The following is a 24542-nucleotide window of genomic DNA, read 5'->3' as shown; positions in this document are numbered from 1 at the left end:
ACCTGGGGTCAGGAGCCCTCAGGTCTGCATACAGGAAAATTTTAGCTCCTCCATCTTCAGGAAGCAAACAAGATCAATCCTAAGCCATGCTGAATTTTTGCCAGCACTCTCTCCCATTCCATTCAACACTCAGCTGCAACAGAGGGAGGAGCATTTAATACTGCTCAGAGGTACTTCTGTGCTTTGTTCATCAGCACATCTTACAGAATGACATGGTGGATTGTGCAAATTTAAATAGGAAGGAATGCTGCCTCTCAAAAGACAGTGAGGATTCAGCTGCTAAAAGCATGCAACAAAAAGGTCTCATTGCAGCCAGGCAGAGATTTGGCTTAAGTCAAGCACTCTTCATTTTGAGCATGGGTGGATGTTGTTCCCTATTCTTTAAGCCCTTAGCAGCAACATCTTTTCAAAAATACCTACTTGGCTGAGTTTTCGGTTTGTTGTTTGTTGTTCTTTTTTTCTCTCGTTAATTTCAATACATGGCTCTGACTTCATCTGCAAAACAGGGATCAAGATGTTGCCTGGATATTTTTTTTCCTGAATGCTTCTCCTAGCACTGAGAACATGCAAAATGCTAATGTAAAAGCTGTGCCTCCATCAAGCAGTGCAGACTCACTGCAGCACAGGCATGGGGAGGGAAGCTTTCCTAGGAACAAAATTAGCAGCTTCAGAGGCACGAACTGCAAGATGCCAAGAGCAGAACAGCTAACAAAAATCAGTAGGAAGAGCAGTAGCTATTTTCTGCTGCCTTTCCTCTTCCCATTGCAACACACAAGTGTAAATGCCTTCTGGTGGTTAGAGCACCCTTTTTTTTCTTTACAGTTGGGTGTCTGCTCCAGTAGAGACAGCTCAGTACCCTCTGACATCTCTCATCCAACATATTGATGCAGGCAAAGTTGTACCAAGGTAGCATTTGAAGACATTGCCATCCCTGAAAAGCAGTGGGGTGGTTCTAATGTGACCCCACTGCATTAATTTAGCAGAGGTGTTACAGTTGATCAGTTTGTCAGTTACTGATTAACTCAGTCTCAGCCTTCAACAGTGAGGAGGAAAGGTTAATCTTGCACCGTGGGCCACAGTCAGGCTCCCTCCACTGGGAGCCAAGAGAATTATTTTTGTGAATGTGGTGCACTCCCAGTGCTTCTCCTGGGGGACAAAGTACATGGCGCTGCTGCTCTCCTGCCCCACAGCGTTCCCCATCTAGGTTGTTCCCACTGCCATCTCCATCCTGATGAGTCAGGTGCAGTACTAGTCCAACACATTGCCCAGAATCTTTTTATCCAGACCCAGCGCCCCTGGGAGTTCCTGTGCAGCCTCTGTCCTGCCCTCAGCATTGGAAAATGCATCGATATATCCCAGCCAAAGCCTTCCACCTGCAAACTGAAGCTGATTGTTTAGCCATGTGATATTCATCTGTTAATGACATTTATTTAGCAATATGATGTCATGGTCACTTGAACCACCATAGGATGCAATTGCCTAAAGAAATCTTGTAGCTACTGTTATTTAGGGCATTAGACAGGGTGCTTACACACAATCTGCTGAGTTTGTAGCAGCAGGAGCTGGAGATACGAAAACAAAGTTGGCTGTGCTTCATTACCTAGAGTTATCACCTCCTGCAGGGCACAGTGAATTCCCAGCTAGACAGCCCTGCCTACCTTCCATGTGCATGATCTGTCAGAGAGCAGGGCAGCAGCTCAGCATCCAATATCTGAGAAATGCCCTAGCCCTCACAGGCAAAACATGCAGGGTTAAAAGCAGGGAACCAAGCCATAGGCAGCGATGGATTGTTCTCATAAGGCAACGTTTAGCAATTGTCCTTCAGTTTTCACACTGTTCCCAAGGGTGGCAATGTTTGAGATGTGTTCTCTGCTGCTCAGCACTGAGCAGGCAGATTTGGGAAGGGGTGGAGAGGGAGAGAGGCAGTGCTAGTGTCTCTGAATTGCTGCTGAAAAAGAAGTACTTTTGTGGTTAGTGTGAAACGTGAAAAGAATTGCTGCTAGAAGAAGAGGCGGGGGCCTGGATCTGTAAACAAGGTACAATTTCAGCCTGAGTCTGCCACGGTCTCTTTGCATGGGCTCAGGAAGGTAGTTTAACATCCATATGCTTTAGTTCCTCGATGTCAGATCCAGTCAGTCATTCCAGCCCATCAGAAACTGTCTGACAAAATCTCTTCTTAATGCAAAGGACTGACTTGTCAAAATGGAAGCTCTTTTATACCACTGCTGACACCATGTTCCTTAGTGACAGAGTTCTTGGTAAGACCATCCTTAAAATTCAGACAGCCCTGCCACTTTTCCATATCCAGCAATCGAGTCTCTGCAAACTCTGCGGAGAGAAAAACTCGCCCAGCCCCAGTCATTACACCTTTCTCTGACACAATAGAAGGGACTGTAGAGATAGTTAAGCAGAGCAAAAGGTATTGAGCACCTAAATCAACCTCTGTAAAAGCACAGGAGCCCTGCTGAGCTCACCAGCAGCCAGCTCTGTCTTAGAATCATGTCTTGCTCTCGCACAAAGCAACGGCACACAGATAAAGAAGACTTTTTTTTCCCCATCCAGGAGAGCATTGAATTCAAAAGATTGGTTTAGAGCTCAAAAGTAATTAATGTCTTTCAAGGGTAATTGACAGCTACCTTTATTAATGAGCTGAGCCTTCAGAGGTGGGAACAGCTCCTTTAACCACGGGTTTGAATTGGAAATGCAGATTACAAGCACACCTGGAGCACAGGGCATGCTGAAGAAGAGTTTTGCAATGGACAGGACTTGGAATAGCAGAGTCTGGTTGACATGTCCCTGCTCATTGGAAGGAGTTGGACTAGATTACCTTTAAATGCCCCTTTTAACCAAAATTCTGTGACTCCATGGCTTTTGGCCAATGAGCACCTCTGCCAAAACACTGTGTTAGCAAGAGAGAAATGCTGAGGAGCCTATGCATGCCTTAGGGGTGCTCATCATTAGAGACAGCACTAGGGATGGCATGGCCCTGATTCAGCATTTCTTTTATTTCATAAGAGTTCTCTAAAAGTGAGTTCTTAAGAGATATTATTTTTGTCACTCAAGGAGACACAACACAGGGGAGAAGGAAAGGATTCAAGGAGCATCTCGACAACACTCTCAGGCACGTGATGGGACTCTTTGGGTTGTCCTGTGCAAGGCCAGGAGCTGCCCTTGATGTCCGTTGGAGGTCCCTTCAGACTCAGGATATTCTGTGACTCTATGATGGTGTTTGCTCTGTTGTGTATTGCACCACCCTCAGTCACTGCCCCATGCCCCTCCTGTGATGAGCTCAGACACTTGGCCTCCCCATCCAGGCCAGAGACCTTGAGATTCAGCTCCATTTTTTGGGGCTTTTATGTGAAATCAAAGTTTGCATCAAAACAGATAATATATTAGGATTCAGCCTGGATCATCCCTCTGCAGAGCCTGTGAGAGGCAATCTACCACATGCAGGAGGCTTTGCTTGTAGGATATGCTAAACTGATGTTCCTACTGTGACTTCAAAGTGATGATGACTTTTTGAAGTGAGCTTTAAATGACCTTGCTCAGGAGACAATAGTGGTTTAGATGCAGAAGCAAGGAGCTAAGCACAGGGCAACCCACTTGTGACAGCAGTGCAGAAATCCTTGTTCATCTAATTCTCTAAGATTTATCATTATTTTGCATTAGTTCAGCCCCAGGGTGGAAACCAATTAAAAAGAAAAAAAAAAAAAGGTAGACATTTCAAATAATAAATACCAGTTTTCTGCTTTCCCCAGATCTGGTATTATCAAAATTGAAGAAATCACTGAAAATATCCTCTTGGGTTAAACAATTTTGCTTGGAAATGAGTAAAATAATTTTACAGCATTGTTAAAATTCTTATTGTAAGCATTGTACTTCAGTTTTGCTTTGAATAAATCATATATTTTTTAAAAGTTACTTTATTTCAAAACTGAATTAACATACTTATATAGACATAATTAGTCAAAATTATCCCACATCTTCACAAATGTGCTGTATTATCTGTTTTGTATTGGGTACACATAGATCTGTACACCAGCCACACACTGAGATGTTTCCTGCCACTTCAAAATTCTTTCTCTTGAAACATGAAGTCCTCTATATGAATCAGAAATACCTATTTCCATCCCATTTCAGAGCTCTGTGCATCCTGTCTTCCTTGTCGTTTACAAGTCACTAGTGTCTCTTTTTATTTCTATATTTCAATTTCTCTTTCATTTTATCCGTCTTTAGAGACAAAAAAGTGGGCAAAAAAATAGATTACAAGTAAAATGTCCATAGCTGCCACATTTTGGACACAGTGATATAAGATGGGCAAAGTTTGCAGGGAGAGTAAAATACTTATGAGACCAACTGGTTATTTTTGACCAAAGATAAAAGACATTCTGGGTACTCAGTATGGAAGACCATTACAATTTTTTTCCCCAGTGTTATCAATGGGGTGGTAAAAGATATTACTTCCTCTACAAACCTTGTTTATTGAATGCTTCAGCATGCAGCAAGGCTTCCTCCTTACCACAGAGGGTATTCACCATTACTCAAAAGTAAACAACTCATATTTATTTCATAAATATATTTAGATGCATTTTCCTGTGCTGATTATACACTTCCAGTTCTCAATGTAAATAAAGATGAATTTTGATGAGCAGGTAACACTTATTAATATTTCATTCCCTTTCCTTCCACTTCTGTGTCCTCAGAAATAATCTCTTTTCATTTTTCTGATCATGAAAGTTTCCAAACTGTGAGACCTCATTTTGAAACATGACCCAGGGGACTCATAGAATCATTTAGGTTGGGAAAGGCCTCTAAGATCAATAAGTCAAACTGTTACCCAAACGCTGCCAAGGCCACCACTAACCCAGGTCCTCACATGCCACAACTACACACTTTTTAAATCCTTCCAGGGAGGTGACTCAGTCACAAGGGACTAGTCCTGCTCTCCAGACCTGAAGCTTTATAAAATGAGGTTGCAGAGCCTATAGGGCATCATCGACTGGTGCCTCACATCCCAAATGCTGCTCCTTGTACCACCAGTACATTTCTGAGAAATACTGGCCACAGCTTCAGGTCAGATCCAGTCCAGCCCTTAGGGACATGCATATCCCATGACAGCAGGAAGGACTTAGCTAAGTGTTTCCCCAGGCCACAGCCAGGTCAATGCCTCATAAGTCTTCAAGTCAGCCAACATTAAAACTCTGGACACTGAACTGTGAAGTCTTAACACAAGCCTGCTTTGCAGAGGAAAGAAATAACACAGCTCACATTCCCAGCTCAAATATATGAGTTTTAGGTCCTAGTGGATTTAAAAACCTCAGAGAATACCTAGAGGCTGTTAACTCTGTGCTTGCACATATGGTTTCAAAAGCACGGTGGACAGAAAAATCCAGCACAGGCTGCCTCTTAGAGTGCACAAACTGCCTTCATAATGCCTGCACTGACTGCCAGTCCTGACTTCAAAGGAAACTGTTCTGTGGCTCTCTCTGCTTGTGGTCTTCTCCTCTGACCCACCACAAACACGAACTGTCCCAGTCTTATTGGGTGATCTCATTAACTCTGCCCCAGATGAGGGCAGAGCAATGATTCAAGGAAACTTTTGAAAGACTAATGGGTTGGGACTGACCTGCAACTTGATCGTCTGAACTTCTGTCATTTGAAATTATAGTAAATATTGTTCTAATTTTTTTTAAAAGGTGAGACTTCCCTCTGCCTGCACAAGCACATAGGGACATTTCACCACTCATCTGCTTTTATTGGGATCCAGTTCCCAGCTGCTCATTGTGACCTTACAGCCATTACCCTTAGGACATATCTATGTAAACTCTAAAATGCACCATATATCAACCCCAAATCAGGCCAGAATTGACACAACCAACAACCTTACAACTCAAAGAGGGTTCTTGTCACAACAAGGCAGAAATTTCATGTCTGCCTGCAAAAGACCATCCAGACTTAGCCCTAGATACAATACAGCTACACCTGATTTCATCTTGTGATCCATTTTTTACATAACGATAATAAAAAACAATAGGCGATCAATTCCCAACACATTTGAATATGGGAAAATTAAAGAAAATAAAACTGTGTTGGACTCTCCCATCCTTAAAGTCAAGGTGCACCATATGTTGTGTCTGTCCTGCTCCTTCACATTCACTGTTAATAGACCAAAAGAGACTAAACTTTACCCAGGAAAGGCAGAGATTGAAGGAGCTCTACAGTTTGAGGTCACACATGTAGTTCTGTCCTACTGGGAATAGGCAGCCTTGAGAGGGCTTGACATGAACTGCTGTCCCATGCACATTTATAGCCCATCATGTCCAATCCTAAACAATTTCAGGGTGCTGATGACCAAAAAGCTAGATGGAGATAAGTCCTTGGCTCTCAACCTCATTTGCAACATGCAAGTTGCTAAGACTTCACCAGAATTTCAGAGGTTAGTGTAAACTGCTATTGCACAGAAGACTGAATTAATTTTCAGCTCTCTATGTTCTTATACATGATTTTAAGGGCCAAGTGAGTGAACATCCCTGTTGCAAATGAATGATCTCATAGTAAAGGGCAGGTACAGAGAATTGTTTGATTAGGGAGAGGTTTCAAGGGAAATCAAGAACAGCCAATATGTGTTATCCTTATTCTGAGAACAGCTGGAGGTCATCCTGCAGAGAGCCCAGACTAACCTCAACCAGCTGAAAAGATGGTCCATGGATAAACAACTTATCCTCTAATCCAACCAAACCTCAGCTTCTTTTATGAACCAGGACAAAATTTATCCTGGCAAAAATATTTTAACATTATGTCTTGAGAAACTCTTCAGTCTACCTGGAGAGATCAGCTCTCAGGAGCCCCTGCTTTCCATCTGAGTGATAAAAAGCTGTACCCATCACACACAAGGATAGAGAAGGACACAGCCCTGCAGTAAATGAAGAGCCAGAAAAGTCCAGCCAAATGACAGTCCCCATGGGATGGGGAGGCAGGAGGGTCTGTCCTCTGAGTGGCACGAATGAGTCATGACCAGTCTACAGTATCAGACAATGGACTGGAAACTACAGGCACTGGAACAAGCTGCCCAGGGCAGTGGTGGAGTCCCCATCCATGAAGGGATTTAAAAGCCCTGTGGATGTGGCACTTGGGAACATGGATTAGTGGTGGCCTTGGCAGTGCTGTAGAATAGTTGAACTAGATGATCTTGAAGGGCTTTTCCAACCTAAGTGATTCTGCTGTTCTGTGAGCTGGTTCCTGAATTTCATGCACTTTTATATCTCTGTTGGGTCAGTACATCTTACTAACGTGGCTGCCAGCTATTGTGAATGCTCTGGTTCCCCACTGCTTTGGCAGGACATCAGACACCCTCAGAGTGATCCAAAACCCACAACACTCAGAGGAAGACCAGCACCTTACTTCAGTTTTGAGCCGGTCCTTTACATAAAAGCCCAGCCACAGTCATGCAATCCTGAGGTTTCATAAACTCAAGTGAAGCAGCATAAAGCCGAACAATAACCCTTCCTTGTAATTAATACCTGTAATGTAAATTGATCCAGGCTGCCAGTAGCAGCTGCTGGGTAAATAAGAATCTGTGACACTATCACTGTCAAAGGGCTGTGGGCATATGATGCCACAGTTGTGAAGACAGGGAATAGAGGATCACTCAAGCAATAACATTTAAAATGTAACCTGTTCTCCTTGAGAAATGTGTGGCATTCTACAGGGAACCTGATGGGACACATTTTACTTAGGTAAGTAAATGCAACCACTCAGGCATCTGCAATTGCTAAGTAGTGTGTCTTTCTTGGCAGCTCTGTTTGGATCATGGAAAGTGCTTTCCTTTTGCTTTTTGAGTGTGTGTGTCAAATTTTTTCCACGATACATTGACAGTTTTCATCACATAGTCTTTTCTGCAGTTTTTAGTAATTCATCTGCTTTTTTTTCCTTTAAATTAACCTCTTCAAAAATCACAGTCCTGAAGGGATTCTCTGGCTGCCCTCTGCTCCTCACCAAGAAAAAGGCTGAGTCTCCCCATAGTTTGGTCAGTTTTGGTCTAAAACACCCTCCAAATACGGCTTCAGATGCCTCTTCAGCAAAGGGAAAATAAGACAAAAAACAATCAGTTCATTTTTCTCAAGTCCACATCCTTCCCACACAAAGCACAGAGAAGATGCACATCCCAGCAGTGACCTCCAGTTCAAAAGAGGAAAGAAAATGCTCCTGAGAAAGACGGGAAAGCTCTCCAGGAGAAGATCAAAAGCTGAAGGTGTTTTTGGAAGGGAAAGGAACATGGAGGAAACTTGTTTGATTACCTCCAAAAACATTCCTGACTGAGAGCAAATACAGCATGAAAGCAAAACATGAAGCTAGTTTTGGCAACAGCAGTGACTGGGTGGTTTATAACAAAAAACTAATAAAAAAGGGAAACAGTGATTCAAGAGACTTAGCCAGAAAAGAGTATGGCACTGAACACTGCTAATGGGAACACAGACTTAGGAGAGAGTTACTAATCTTTCTTCACAGGTGCATAAACCCACCAAACCACATAATTATTCATTTATCTAATGCCCTAGAAAATATTAATAGTTAAAGAATAAACACCACTATTTGATCCACTGGAAAGAAAAAAGAACCCAAACCCAACCAAATTTAGGGCAAATGACTTATATATACAAAGAAAATCATATCACAATCTCGTTTCAGACCTTTACAGATCCAGAGGGAGGCAAATTAATTCAGATACATTTACATCTGCAGCTGACAGTTCACCACAGAAGTCTGGGAATGTTTGTCTTTCATTAATTATGGTTCAAGGGGAACTGCAACCTGAGATAGCTGAGCTAACCCTCTCCTCTTACAGATTCAAACTTGCCACCTGGAAGGCTTCCAACCCATCACCCATGGCTCTGGCCTCGGCCCAGCTCCCCATACTCACAAGCATGGCTGCAGAGCACTCACTGCCACTCAAAAGTGGGCTTTTCTCTCTGATAAAGGTGATGAAAACAGATGCTTTTCTGACAAAGGCCTGGTTAAATCTTTCCTTTTGCACGTGGGAGATAATTTTATTTGTGTTTATCCTGTACCAAGCACATAGTGAGTGGTTCACCTCTAACCCAAAACCACTCCTCCAGAAGAGCGAGCACTCAGGACTTACTGTTTGGCTGGTGAAATGCAAAGTTGCTCCAGAAATTTCATTGGAGCTGCACTCTTTTTACCAGCTGAGGATTTAGCCCATGGGTCCTTTCCTGCTGTGAGACAGGTGTTGAACAGGATGGAGGAAATCACATGCATTCCCTTGAATCATCTCTCCCAGGCAGGGGCAATAATAAATTCAGGTAAGGTGTTGTGTCATTTAAAGATCTATTAAGATTGAATAGTTGATTTCCTCCTCAAGGGAATGTCTCCTTAATTGTATATTGCTTTGACTCATCCACTATTTTCTTTTGACCCTTCCTGCCTCTTAATTCTTAAGATTGTGTCCTTAACGTCTCCATTTCACAAACGAGTTGGATAAAAAAGCAGCAAAATACTTCAGCACACATAACTCCAGCAGTAACTGGGTGGGTTTTTGGCAGATTAAGTCTCCAGACGTTACCTCATTCCCCTGTGGCAGCCACCCTGGGGATGTCTGCTCCCACCTACATTTCCTGTCAATGGATATTATCTGTGCACACTAGTTCACACACAGCATCCTTTAGTAACTACATATTCAACATAGCAAATCTGTTTTAAAATGTTGTATCTCAATAAGGCAAAATACTTAATAAGTCAGGGTCAATTTAGTTTATTGTTTCACTGTTAACTTCAAACTGGACCTTAATAAAAATAACTATACTTTGCCATTCTAGAGCATCTGTCAATGCTCACAGCACTGAATTAAGGTTGGCAATAAACTGGTTTTACCAAAAAATTCCTCCTAAGTGGTCATGTCAGCAACATCATTCAAAGAAATCAACTCCTTATTCTCAGTAAGATGAGATACTAGAAAAAGCACAAGTTTCTCCTTTTTAGAATTACACTACATACTTCTCTTTTCCTGCAGGCGCTTGGCTGGTGTCAGATGTACTTCAAGTCCATGCCCAACACTAAGCTCCCAGAAAGGAGCAGCACACTGGTGAGGCCATCAGGAAAACACAACTCATTTTCCTCATTAGCCCTTGCAGATAAACTGCTGACATCCCACCTGAGGCTGGTTTGCTGGCTCCACTTGCACATCTCGATCGCCTTCCCACTCATGTTACATGCACTATACATCACCACATGGCCTACATGCTGATACCAATTTGATTTTGCAAGCTGTCCTGGCTTCGTTTCAACATCATTAGCTTAAAACCACCCTGAAAAACAGGCACCAGTTCAATACCGATGTCATACACATACAGCAAACCAGCAAAGAGATACAGCAAGATGTTTGCTTCTTTATGGAAACTTCTTGCAGGACATCACTAGAGCCTGGAAACAGTTTATGCACAGGACTGTAACCACACTGTCTCTTCAGATACCACTCAAGCATACCAAAGTAGGATGCCTGTGATCTACATGTAGCCATTTAATCTAATTTGATGTTGTTGTCATGGATCCTTCAATACTCAACCAACAAGTGGAGCTTCTCCAAATAGTGATTTATCTCACACTAAGATGTCAGCTCCAACACTGGAAGAAGAAATTACCCTCTTGAGGCATCTTACAACTTCCCATATCTCCCACTGACTATAAAGAAAGCTCAAATCAGCTTAGACTATGCAATTACTTTTCAAATAATGAAATATTCTCAAAGCAATGCTGTTCTTTCTTACAAGGCAACAGAAAGCCAAACTTTTTTTTTGAAAACCCTTACTTTTGGGCACATCCATGGGGTTCAGGCTGCCAACAAGGTCTCTGACGTACAGTCCATCCCCATCCTCCTTGCTCAGCCAGTTGTTGCAGGGGAAGTAGAACCGGAGGTGGGGTCTGTTCATGTCGGTCACGATCACGCGGTCAAGGAACCACCCTGCATTCAGTCCAGTGTTATCATGCTCAATCCTGGAGGAAGAACAATCCTGATTTTGGTATTTTCATTAAAACTGACCACTAGCACCATAATTTTGTGGAATGTTATATATTAGGCAAGGCTGGGGCAACTATACTCAAAATGCCTGTTTGTAGCCATCTACCCAAAGTTACTTCAAAGAAGTTGCACACTTTTACAAGGTACTTCAAAAATAACAACTTTCCACATATATTTGTGGGCTGATATCACAGGTGAATCTGTGGGCTGTTATCTTCAAGGGGTGCACTCTACATACACATCTCTCCATATTCATTCAACATATGCATTCATTCACCTTGCACTGCATATCTAAAACATAAGGGACTCTCTTCCCACCCCGTATCCCTCCTGCTCTATTCTCCATCTTACCGCCTCTTCACAGCTTTCTTTGCACCACTTACTAATTTTTAATTTTATAGCGGTTGGTCAGATGGTGGTTAAACATAATAATCATCATTTACATGACACTAATTCAGCAAAAGAGGATAGCAAACCCCATTTACTTCCCCAGGGACATAAAAACAGTCCTAAATGTTTCTCCCTATGATTGCATATGACAGAAATACAATTCTTGGTGGGGAGCATGGATAGTTATAAGCAATACGATAGGTGATTTCATGCTTCAGCTCAAATCTTAGGCAGTAAACAAGCTTTTACCATCCCTTCACCTTGATGGGAGTATGTTAAGGAATGATGAATAAAACATGAAAATGCTAAAACCTCTACAGCCTGTCATCCGATTAGCACCTTGCAGAGAAGGTGCTGTGGTAGGAACGTTGTGCGGGTACCTTATTTTCTTTATTTGTCCAACGTTATTGGTTTTTACTCGAAACACGTCTGTTTTGCTCCTCTCAAAGGCCGTGCTGCTCCTGTAATGCACATGCATCAAAAGCTATGGTGAAAAAACAACAACCTTGTCAGCAAGCACACGTGGTGGCCTGACAGAACGCTAGTGTGTAAGGATGAAGAAATGTCACTCCTGGTGCTGGAAAAGCCTACTTTTCAATGCCCTCTCTCCTATGACAAGTTTTAGGTGCACTAAATACTGACATTAACAGATTTTTCCCCCTTCTCAAGATCTAAGAGTCCTTGCAGAAGGTGACATGGAAGCTTCGAGGGAAATGCATCATGCTTTTCACCTCAATTTGCCACTCCCAGACAGTTTCTTTCCTGCCATTCTAGCCTCCAGGCATCAAGCAGATGTACTTCTGGAGATGGAGCAAAGAGGCTTCACATCCCAGCAAGTTCCCTGTGAGGCCACGGATGTGCCCAGAGCTCAGCCAGAGATAAAAGCATCCGACCTCATCCAACTTTCCAGGTCCATCTCCAATCGTTTTTTTTAACAACTACTAAAACTCGCTTTTAACACTTTCTCCTACAATTTGCATCTCATCCAAAGTAAAACAATTGTAGCACTGGGAGTAGTTTGACTTTTTTGGTGAAGTGTTAAGGATGCTGTTTGTATTTCACAGGTGCAAGTGAAAAAGCAGTATAAAGTCTATTGGCCCAGGTCAGGGGATGTAGAATTTAATTCCCATTTCTGCCTCTAGCCTGCAATGTGATCCTTGGCAAGGACCTCCATCCTTTTCTAAGCTCGTATTTTCCACAAAGACATCAAGGCAAAGCCAAAAAGGAATAACATCAAGGCAAAGCCAATCCTTGCTCTGAAGAGGGAGCCTCTTCCACCTGCTCTCCCTGATGGGTTCCCCTTTCACCTGAACCCACTAAGCACAGCCATGGATGATTAAACAGCAAAATCCAGAGGTCATATTAAAATGAACTGAAAACCACAGCACTTCAGCAGCAAAAAGCCACAGTGACAAGTGGCTTGTACTCAGAAAGTTAATGAATCTTAATAATTCCAGGAAGGGGATTAGGTTTTGCTCCACATTGCTGCAGGATCTGCATGTGCCTTGTTTGCAGTTTATTTTGTATTCTCCACACCCATGCCCAGCCTTCCAACTTCTCATCCTCCTCCTCCATTCTGCTGTTTCAGAAACCACTCTGCAAACATTGCCCAAGTATAAGAAGGCTAAAATGGTTAACCTTGCCGCGAAGACAAGAGACAATTAAACTCAGCTGAGCCTCCCCCAACCTGGCTGTCGGAGAGAAAGCAGCCAGCGAGTGAGAAGCAATTAGTCTGTCAGGCTTGAATGAGCATCGTAATGACAGCAGCTTCTCCCCGCATCAGCTCCCCAGATCGATGCAGTGCTGCAGACTGCCACAGAGATGGCACAGAAGTGTTGAGGGAGAATAATCAGCCCAAAGCTTTCAGTGCACCAGTGGCTGCTGGTTTATAGCAGTCCCACCACTAAGCTGGGCTCTTTTAGTCGCTGGGATGGATGGTGGGGAGGAAACCTCCCTTTTGGAGGGCATCTGAAAGTTCCCACTGAGCAGATGCTTTGTGCATCCCAAAACAGCTTGGGGAACCATTGGAAAACGTGACATAGTCCAGGAGTCAAGCCCCTGGGAAGTCATGCTGTCGAAAGGTAGGAAGAATTTGACAAGTCTCTTCCCTTGAGGTGGACCTGCAGCATCAACACCACAGAAAAGGACAAATCCAATCCTTCCTTCTAGCATGTTTCAGAATTGCCAATTACATGGGGAGAGAATGAGTGAGGGAATATCCCACAGTGAATGGCTACACTGAAATTTAGCCTAAACAAAAAAATAATGAAGGAAAAGGAGAAATTATAGCTGGGCCTGGTTGATGTCTGGTCTAGGCTTGGGCTGGGATAAGATGTTCACAGTCTGATTACCTTAAGGAGCTTGTTACACAAAACAATGCAGCACATTAACTTGCACAGCCCAGCGACAAATAAAGCAGGAAAAAAACCTAATGTGGAAATTGCAGGACTAAATTTCCAATGGTTGAGCTTGACTGGGTTAAAACCCAGGGACCTTAGACCATAAGCTTAGTCTAAAGATCTGCTGAATTTCACATGAGCACCATCATTAAACTGAAATACCAGGCCAGGGAAACTTCAGAAATATGTTTCAATTGGGTTTGTTATTTCACATATTTGATTTACCTTCATAGCTCTATTCTTTCAGTCTGTTGTAGCATTTTTTCTGATTGCTTTGTAAGAAACATCCAAGAAACTTCATCAAAGGCTAGTATATTAAATTCTTAGACATATATTTTTTATCTGAAGTTGTTTTTAGATTCTTTCAGTTGAATAATTGCCTGTAGGCTTTACTGCTCATGGAGCTGCAAATGTACAGTGATTCAGAACACTTTGTCCCCTGGTTGGGTAAGTCACGTTGTTAAAAATCACCACAAGATCTGGTGCATATTCAAGTCTAGTATTTATAAATCCCTGCATGCATTTCTTCTGCAGGCCATGGACACAGACAATAGAGCCAGTGCTGTAAGAGTTTTGCTACTATTTGATGTGTTGACAGCAAGAAACTCTAAATGATGGAGTCTTGTATGCAAAAATACATAAAATAAATATTTCATTTTCTTTTTAAATAGAACTTAATTAACAGGAGTGGATCCCACCACCTAAATGAAAGTCACATTTGAAATGGAAATTTTGAACCTTTGTAGAAAACAGTTTTCATCTCTGATCAGCTAACATCACCCTTTCTACAGCTGAGCTTTTAGGAACAGAGGGAATTCCTGGGTACTGATCACAGCAGAGCCATAAAAATAATAACCTTCAGCAGTGGTGGAGTAACCTAAACCAATTTATCTTTGAATCTCTGCTTAACAATCATTTAAATTGCCTTTCCATTAGGTGTTTTACTTGAAAATGCTTTTTACACACAGAATTGCCAGAAAAAGCACTGTGGATGAAGGGCTGCACAGAAGCATGAAGTGTTATTGTGCATGTCAGTTCAAACAAAATTTTAAAGATGCTCCATTAAACCATTAGAAGGAGTCAGTTCTTGGTTGCATCTCCCTGAAACGCTGCCCACAGGTCTGCCTGCTCCTGCCACTGATGTTTAGCAGCATTGGGAGAAGTTGGGTATTGGGAATGATTTTGAAGGTCACACAGCAAAAACCATGCTACAGCCTGCCACTCTTTAGAAAAAAATAAATGTCATTGGGTTCACCTCAACCAAAGCTCATGGGAAGTGAGTTTCACATGGAATACAGGTGGGCAGTATAGTTTTATTGTATTACTGAATGATATGTTAAATCATTTGTGTTGAAAAAGCCCACTAACATCGTCAAGTCCAACCATTCCCCAGCACTGCCAAGCTCACCACCAAGTCCCCAGGCTCACCACCAACTACACACAGCTTTTAAATCCCTTCAGGAATGGGGACTCCATCACAGCCCTGGGCAGCTTCTGCCAGGGCTGAACAACCATTTCCATGAGGAAATTATTTCCAATATCCAACCTAAACCTCCCCTGGTGCAGCTTGAATCCATTTCCTTTCATCTTGCCCCTTGTTCCCTGGGAGCAGAGCCCAAGCGCCCCCCCCCCCCCCCCCCCCCCCCCCCCCAGATCCCTCCTCCTGTCAGGGAGTAGTAGAGAATGAGAAGCTTCCCCCTGAGCCTCCTTTTCTCCAGGCTGAGCCCTCCCAGCTCCCTCAGCTGCTCCTTATCAGATTTGTGCTCCAGACCCTTCCCGAGTTCCATTGCCTTTCTCTGGACTTGTTCCAGATCCTCCCTTCCTTGTCATGAGAATTCCAAAATTGAACACAGTATTTGAGATGTGTTAGGGCTGAATTGAGAGAAACAAGGAAATTGAATTTCTTCCCAAAAACACAGAATGAACCCTTCTCTCTCCCCATATATTTGCAATTGCTGTCTTGGGCTCTCTCCACATCCTGTTTTCATGTACGGTTTCCACTTCCACCTGTCAGCCAGCACTGTCTGTAAAGGGGGCAGGGATGAACATTGCTCAGTCCCTACTGATTTGCTGGCTTGAAAGGACAGAAAGCTTTGCTCATCCTCAGGTTGTCCAATATGCATTATAGGTTGGGTGAATGTGTGTTATCAGACCTCTGGATAAGATGGTACCTTGCCAGAAGATGCAAAATGTATTGGAAAAATGCTGACAATATGTTGGCCTTGTCTCTGTGTTCCTCCCTCCAATAACAGTCATTCTTGGAGAGAGGACACAGCCTGTAGAAATTCGCAAACAGCCTAATTGCAACAAACCCCCCGATATGTTCAAACCATATTTACTCTTAAGACAGAACTCCAATAGCAGCATCATTAACCTCCTTCTTGGAGCAACAAATACTCCAGGGAGTTTGGTCTGCAAATATTTAGCCAAGACTGCTGTCATGAGCTGACAACATCAGTCAGCGGGTGGCTGGAAATACCACATGAGGCAGCACACGTCCGAAAATGCTCCAGATGGAAAAGAAACGAGCAGAAAAGCACAGCCATTGTGAATGTCTCTGTACCAGGGACAGTACTGACCAGCAGAAGAAATCCTGCTTAAACAAGTGCAGAAAAATCAGTGAAATAACAGACCCACTCAAAAGGATTTATTTGGATGAGATGAATTGCTCTGGTATGTAGCAGCATGATGACACCCAGGAGTCAAACACCAGCCCAAATCCATGGGAGCCTGTGTCTCAACTTACCCTGAAACTTTACACAGGCACACTGAAACAATCCCTGCCTGATCCATAAGCATGCCAGGTACAGATTTCGACAGCCTTAATGACAGAGATAGGGTAAGTTATCCTTCACTTTGTACTGCATGGAGCAGCAGCATATTAATATCAGTTTCTCATCTTTGGTGGTGTGATTTGCATAAACAAAATAAACCAGTGGTGTTTAATTTAGATAATTTTAGCTATGATTTATCATAGAATCATAGAATGGTCTAGGTTGGGAGGGACCTTAAAGATCATCTTGTTCCAACCCTCCCTTGCCATGGGCAGAGATTTCTTTGTTAATGTGTAGTTTGGTTGCTGTTTTCTAGAGAAACTGTATACAAAGCAAAGTGTCACTGATAGCAGTGCAGTTTGCTCATCATTTTTCTGTATTAAACTACATTTTGAATTGCATTCACTTTGCCAAATTTAGGGGCAAATTTTACTCTGTTGAAAATTTTTATCCCATTCCAGAGGAGAAGTATTTTTAAATTTTTCACAAGAATCAGCTCAGACATTTTTAAGAATGACATTAATGAGTTCAGATAGGGGCAGGATTTGAGCAAGACAGGATGGTTGAGTTTTTTCCAGGAAGACACCTTATAGTCATTCCATGGGGGAAACTGGTCATGTTTTATAGTGTGAAAAATGCTGGTGACACTTGATCAGCAGAGACCTGGGTCCAGCAGCTGAATTCCCTTAAACATCTGACTATTTTAAGCAAATTCTTGTTTTCTTTCAAAGGCTTAACCTTCCTGGTAGTTGTACCACCAGCTGCTGCTTGTGTAGCTGCCACTGGATTATAATTTACACATAGGCCAATTCCACAGGCTTTTGTATTTGGATTGTTCAATGCAGCTATCTAAGCACTGTCTCAGGTATTTTGTTCCTGAAATGCTAGGCACAGGCTGGGTAATAAGCCTGAGCAAGAGAGAGAGAAAAAAAAATCCCACTTCATTTCTTTTTCAAAGAGGATGTGCCATCACTTAACGTCGTCCCAGATCATTAAGTCTTCAGAGCGCACTGTAAGTGCTGCAGATTTGTATGGGTGAATCAGAGCACAGTTAGACACATAAACAGCTTTAAGATGGGAAGCATCCCATGGCATTAAAGGAAAAGCATTGCAACTCATCTCTGAAGTAGCACTTCAGCAGCAATGTGAGAATCTTTATCCTCTCTGCACTTGGGGTTCATTTGCTTCCTAACCTGAACAAAACCTTCTGTACCAACTATCTAACCCTTCCTAATTTATTGTATTAACTACTCACAGTAAATAAACCTGCTTTCCTCTATTTATTTGTTTATCCCAGAGGAGTTAAGCAACAAAATAATATCTTCTGCAACTGGGCTTGGCTTAACTGTATCAGAGCTACAAACCTTACTATCCTTTAAAGACCATTATGTACATGCTCTGCAATTCATATGTATGTGCTGGCATTATGAACAGGAAAAACTCTGTATAGGCATGCAAGACCAGGTAGAAAAGACTGCCAGTTAAAAGTATTCAACAACAGAATATAAAAAAAAAATCACTGTATTGTCCTCAAATTTAGTAAGAAGCCAGCTGTCACCAATTATTTCATCTTTCTTCCAGATTGCCATAGCTGTTAAATCTTCTCTACATCTTTCTTTCTATTTTTTCTCTTTTTTTTCCCCTCAAGGGAGAAATCTCACCATGAATATTAATTGCAGTTGTCACAAGCTGGACTGGGTAAGCCTGACACTGAAAAGTGAATTCATTTACACTAGCAAGAAACACATAAATTTGAGCTAAATGCTGTGAATGAGCTGGCATTTGCAATACCAACTGAGTATTGTATTTGTTCCTTGGTCTCAGCCTGGTGGAAAAGCATTTGAGCATAGATAAATTAAATACTGGGGGGATCAGCACACTTTGGTCAGTGTTGGATCCCAGAGAATCAATTCATGCCTATGGAACAGGTCTTGGCAGCTACCAAGATACCACCAAGCTTTGCCTTGGTGTTCACCCCTGTGCCCATGATGGAGCCAGTGGAAACCAATTATTTGTGGTAGTGCTTTTATATTCTGGCTGAGCTGGAGCTGGTGCAGGATGGCAGGTAGGGAACTGGAGAATTGTGTGAGCTGGGATTGAAGTGGGATTTTGCCAAGAGCTGCTGGGTCCAAGCAGCTCTTTGCTAGCACCCATCCACCACCTCCTGCACCAGTGTTACTGCCACCACCAAATGACAGACAGTGACTGCAAAGGAGGAGTCATTCCAGTCCCTCCCAGGCCCCAAACACTACCTGACTAAACCTTCTTGCCTAAATAAATAACTGAATCATGGAATGGTTTGGGTTGGAAGGGACCTTAAAGCCCATTGAGTCCCACTCGCTGCTATGGGCAGGGACACTTTCCACTAGACCAGATTGTTCCAAGTCCCATCCAACCCGGTCTTGGGCACTTCCAGGGATGGGTATCCACAGCTTTTTTGGGCAACCTGTGTCAAGGCCTCACCATCCTCATAGTCAAGAATTTCTTCCTAACAACTAATCTAACCCTGTGCTCTGTCAATTTAAAGCCACTCTCCCTTGTCCTGTCACTCCATGCCCTTTTTTGTAGGTCCCCTTTAGGTACATATATTTCTGGTGCTACCATTTCCAGAACTGATGTTCCTCCTGACAAGTCATGACAAAGATTTGTGTCTTTCACAGTTACCTGATTGTTGGCCAATGTTAAAGCACATGATATCTCATCAGCTTGCCATGTCTTTCCTTTCCCGTGCACAACACAAAGACCTGAAATGTCATGTATTTCACTACCAGCACACAGTCACGAAAGAAATAAGAAAAACTTATTCTAACCAGAAGCTGAAATGGTAGTACCATCTTTAGGCAATGCATGATATTTTAGCTGTCTGTCATACATGAGGAAATGTAAACTCCCATAAAATGTCATGCATTTGCAGTCATAGGTGAACTCGTGTAAACATTTAGCTGAAAGATGCATGAGATTCCATCCTTTTGCCATATTCACAAATCTGCACAACAAATTCTGTGGGGCAGACTGACTATTTTATGGTTTGCTTCATATTTAGGAGACAAGACTATCAAGCAGATCTGCAGATACTCCTACACTCGGAGGAGCTTTTTTCTCACTGTTCCTCGATGAAGCACTGTAACATGCCAGACTTTGCTTAGAAACACAGAAATTTTGCTGATGTTTGGAAAACCCTCAGTGGAAAGCTGTAGTTGCAGTTCTAGCGGTCACCTCCTGTGGGACCACTTTTAAGAGCCCTGAACTGTAGAAGGTTGCTTCCTGTGCCTTTCATCCTTGCTTACCAACACCTCAGCCATCTGTTCTCTGCAGCAACAGGGACCAAGCCCAAAATACTAACTCAGGTCTGAGCAAACTCAGAGAGCTGCTGCTGCAGCCTAAAATAACCCCTGTGTGTAATTTCTTTTTTTCTTTCACAAAATAAAAGTGTGTGCAGTGGGAGCAGCAGAAAGGAGCAGGCATTAACCAAAGTGCCAGCAAAGATGACCTGTAGCTTGTTTAAGGACACAGCTGACGGAGAAATGTTTTATGGAGAACTCTTGACTTATTTTCTAAAGGGCATACAGTATATTCATTATTTTTTTAACTAATATTTGGATTCTTTCCATAGCCATGAGTAGATGACCACTTTCACAATGAAATGGCTATTTATGTAAATGCTGACCTCAAGAAAACTCCCTGGAAAGCAGATGTTGCTTTGATGGCTTTGCCAAATGCTACGAGGCAGGTTTGGTTCCTAGAAGCCCTCTCCTCAGCAAAGCTGTTGCTGCACCCAGCTCTCTCCCTGACCTGCTTTGGGACCACATCATCTTTTACCTCCTTGCCTTGGTTTCCTTCAACGAAAACAGAACTTCATCTTGTAAGGTCGTTGGGATGTCTGGATGAAAATCACAGAACAGAGACAAAGCATTTTTTTATAGATGTGTACTATACAATCAAGAAGGTCTCCCTGGTGTTTCTAGGGATCCTGGGATAATAAAACTCCTTTGCCTAGCTCTGATTTCTGAAGTTTAAATATGGCAAACAGGGCTGAAATTTCATGTATTTTCTTTACCATTCCCATATCATTTTCTTTACAGACTCTCATGTTTGAGTTGTTTCACTGGGAAGAGAAGCTCTTTTGAGGGTAAAATTTAAAATAGCTGCAGGTACCTCTTGTCGGTGCTGTAGAAATGGAGAAAATGTGATGTTAACGTGTGACATTAGCACAGGATTAATAATTCTGAAACACATTTTCAAGAAAACCACAACAGTAACACTGAAAAAAACCAGAGACACACAGCCTCTCCTAGACCCTGTGGAGAGGGGGTTTCTGCTTTATCTTAGTGCAATTGACTAAGGAGAAATTAGTACATGCGGAGCTGGGACTTTATTAAAAGGCAGGTTGCTTTTATGGGAAATGAGCACCTGCTGGCCCTGATGCTCACTTTTTAATTTTTTTTAAAGCTATTTAGAGAGTCAAAAGTGTCTTAATAGATTCTTAAATTATAATATACATCTTTCATTAAGTTCAGCATGGTGATAAGAAGTGAGAAGTTACATCCATAGGATGGCATTGTCATCATCTGGAGGGAAATAGAACAAGGCCACCATGGTGATGTGCAACCACAACAGTGGGCAGCAAGGCATACAGCAGATAGGATGGAAGAAGTCTAAATTAGGAATGAGCTTCAATTCTTGCATGTCTGCTTGCCTCAGATTTCCTATGGCTGGATGTGGGTGGTTACCCATCAACGTTACTTAAAACCCACTGAGTTACTCTTCAGAATCATTCAAGGACATTTGTGTCTGTACCTGACTAGTATGGAGACCTCAGTGGGATTTAGACATGGGAATGTAGCTGACCATGCCCACTCCAACAAGCAACGAATATTCTGAGCTTCTAAACTGGGAGATCCTAAATTAAGCTTTAAGGAAAGCAAATATCCCCACACCTTGCAAGTGTGAACCTTATATAATATAGATTTCCACCTACAGAAGGGAATGCAGGTTTGCAAGGGATTAGCTAATAAATATGCAATCACAAAAATTCAGATTTTCCTGCCAATCTCAAAATACCTTTTAGGTTTATTCCCTCTGCATCCTTAAGCATGATATTATGCTGCATCAAAATGCAATAACAGTCCCTAAAGAACATGTCTCAAAGATACACATGTTCTTAACAGATACTCACTTGCTTGTGAGATGTGTCTTGGGAGTAATCCCGTGCTCCCCAAAGAGAGTAACAAAGACGTTGGCATCAGTTCCTGCTCCCCGGACATCTCCTGTCACTGTTACCACCTCGTAAACTGTGTAAGAAGAAAAGAAAGATCAGGGACAAGAGGAGAAAGCCATCAGCTTATACACTGTAGATCCAAGTCACCCCAAACCTGAGCTGAAAGACAGACCCCAGAGACAGATCTGTGCACCCAACCACCCAAACAAACTCATTGCTTGGACAGGGCATGGTCAACTCAGCTGTTGAAAATCTACACAGCAAACTAAAATTGCTGGAGATACTTTATATGGTCAAAGAGTGATTGATTTTGCTCCAAAAAAACCCACTTCTCTGTGAACACATCACTTCCCCTACTGTAATGCATGTGCATGTGTTACATATAGCAGATGAATTTATGTGAAGTGTTGAAGCTGTTGAGCCACTTTTCATTAATGCACATGTCAATGCAATGCACACTCTGCTGTTTACTCTGCTAAGATATTTTTATCAAAACCAAGACATCACTACAGCCAGAAATTTTTTATTTCAGTTGTTTTGGACACTTTACCAATGACAAAACAGTAAATCATGAGGAGAATCATAATCATAGAATGTTCTGAGTTGGAAGGAACCCATGAGGATTGTTGAGTCCAGCTCTTTCTCTTGTGCAGGCCATACTGAACACCACAACAGTCCCACCCTGTTCCCAAGAGTGTTGTCCAAACACTCCTGGAGCTCTGGCAGCCTTGGGGTTGTGCCCACTGCCCTGGGAAGCCTGTTCAGTGCCCATCACCCTCTGGGGGAAGAACCTTTTCCTGGTATCCAACCTAACCCTCCTTGGAAAATAGGTAGGAAAACATTTAAATTAGAGTCTCAAAGCTCTATCTATTTATCTTTCCAAGTAGCAGATTCGGTGGCAACTTAATTTACAAACAAATATATCTTCTTCAAAGACACACAACTTAAAAAGAGCCTTTTACTCAAGTGGCATAACAAGATCCAGTGGCCAGAAGGTAGAGCTAGACAGATTCAAATTACAGTCAGACACACATCTCCTTAGACAGGATGATGAGTGAAGTTAGAACAAGGCTTGAGGCTTGAAAACAGGTTACCTTTCCGAAGGACATATCTTGGTTGGCTCAATACAGAAGAAACTGGAAGAAACTATAACATTTTGCCTGTGGCCAAAATGGCATCCTTGTGGCCATTTTGACTTCAGACAACATGATGGTCATTAGTTAATAATGATATTTCAGTCTCATACGTATAGGATGGAGGAAAGGCTAAACTTTCATCATTTTATGATGCACAGTCTGACTGCTAAGTATGTGATTTCTCAGAACTAATACTGTAAAAACGCCCTTCATGGGTACAATCAGAACTGATGTGCATTTTGTGAGCAAACACAATTCCCTTACTACCTCACATATCTCTTCTATTCACATATATATTCTATTCTATATATTTTCAAAAGAGACAAAAAATGTGTTGAAACTCTGCTCTGAACATCAAATGTTTTTTCCACTAACAATCTTCCCTCAAAACATAAGCAAGAAGAAATTTAATCTCTGTTTCAACCAAAAAACATGGAGACAGAGCAAAATCCAGGGCATTCATGTAAAACTGATTAAAAAGTGTTCTTTATTGCAGCAGTTCTATTACACTGAGTCAGAAAAAAATAGTGCAATATTTTCCTAATCTCACCTTTCCATGAATGTAAATGGGAGAGAAAGGGGGACATTGTTGTAATAAATATAGCAAGTTTTGATGTGGGCTTGCCAACATTTTAAGAATCCCTTGGCTTGGAGTATTTCATTTATAGGCTCAAAGAAAGAGATTTGTTTAAAAAAAAAAAAAAAACACCAAAAACCCCAACAGAATATGAAATCCACAGCTTGCACATGAGTAATATGTATGAACAGTGTTTTCATTTCACCTTCCTCCTGTTAGCATTCCCACATGCCAACAGGAGATGTTTGGCATAGCGGGGAGAGACAGACAACGTGTTTGCATTAGCCATTAACAGGAGCAAGGTTTGTAATCCATCCTGCCCCTGTGAGTCAGCAGCAATCACTCCGCAGTTTTCAGCTGTGTCGACTCTGCTTTGGAAACAGGGAGTTTACATTATAATATTGCTGCACTCATTTATAGCAGCCTTTTATGTCTGATCAACTCAAAGAGCATTACGACTCACCCAGACTGTGGAAGTACTTATCACTGTCAGAGCATCCGACAGGCATTGCCAAAGTGGCAGCTACAGCTGAGCAAGATTCAACATCTGCAGCAAAACATGCAGCAAAATCTACCCTAGCTGTCTCTCTCTGCCCATATAAAGTCTCTCTAGCATCCTTCTGCAAAATACTACAGCTGCATGTTGCACACATTTCTCTGGTCTGGTTGACAAGGTGGTGTGATCATTCACAGCTTAGACTCGATGACTGGGAGGTCATTTTCAACTTTAATGATTCAGTGATTCTTAGCTTTTATTCGGGGAAAGGGCCTTTAAGGCATCCTCCATCCTTTCCCCACAGAGGCTCAGCAAAATTTGACCCTGTTTCTGTTTTCAGGAGTGAGGTCAAATTGTGCTCAGCTTCATGCTGGTGGGCAGGCATGTGGCTGGAAGCATTTTTCTTGTAATAATGCAGAAAAACAGTCATGACAATACTCTGCAAGTTCCCAGAAACTTTTCTAAAGTTCAGTCAGATTTTCTAGTGTGTTTTTTTTCACTGATGACGAAGTGCTAGGAC

The 24542-nt window shown here is 42.2% G+C and overlaps 1 protein-coding gene across 1 annotated transcript in view; it reads right to left on the bottom strand.

Moving 5' to 3' along the window:
* Nucleotides 1–24542, bottom strand: part of LOC139684625 (lipoxygenase homology domain-containing protein 1-like) — a 102557-nt gene that overhangs the window by 63135 nt on the left and 14880 nt on the right. The window contains exons 2-4 of the mRNA XM_071580755.1: nt 21772–21886; nt 11803–11883; nt 10823–11007 (exon numbers count right to left, since the gene is read on the bottom strand). Of these exons, the coding sequence (XP_071436856.1) occupies nt 10823–11007; nt 11803–11883; nt 21772–21886 (381 nt within the window). The remainder of the gene's footprint in view (nt 1–10822; nt 11008–11802; nt 11884–21771; nt 21887–24542) is intronic.

The sequence above is a fragment of the Pithys albifrons genome, chromosome Z (genome assembly GCF_047495875.1).
Source record: "Pithys albifrons albifrons isolate INPA30051 chromosome Z, PitAlb_v1, whole genome shotgun sequence".
Classification (NCBI taxonomy): domain Eukaryota; kingdom Metazoa; phylum Chordata; class Aves; order Passeriformes; family Thamnophilidae; genus Pithys; species Pithys albifrons.
The sequence above is the reverse complement of the archived record's forward strand: the minus strand, read 5'-3'. Positions and strand labels throughout refer to the sequence as shown.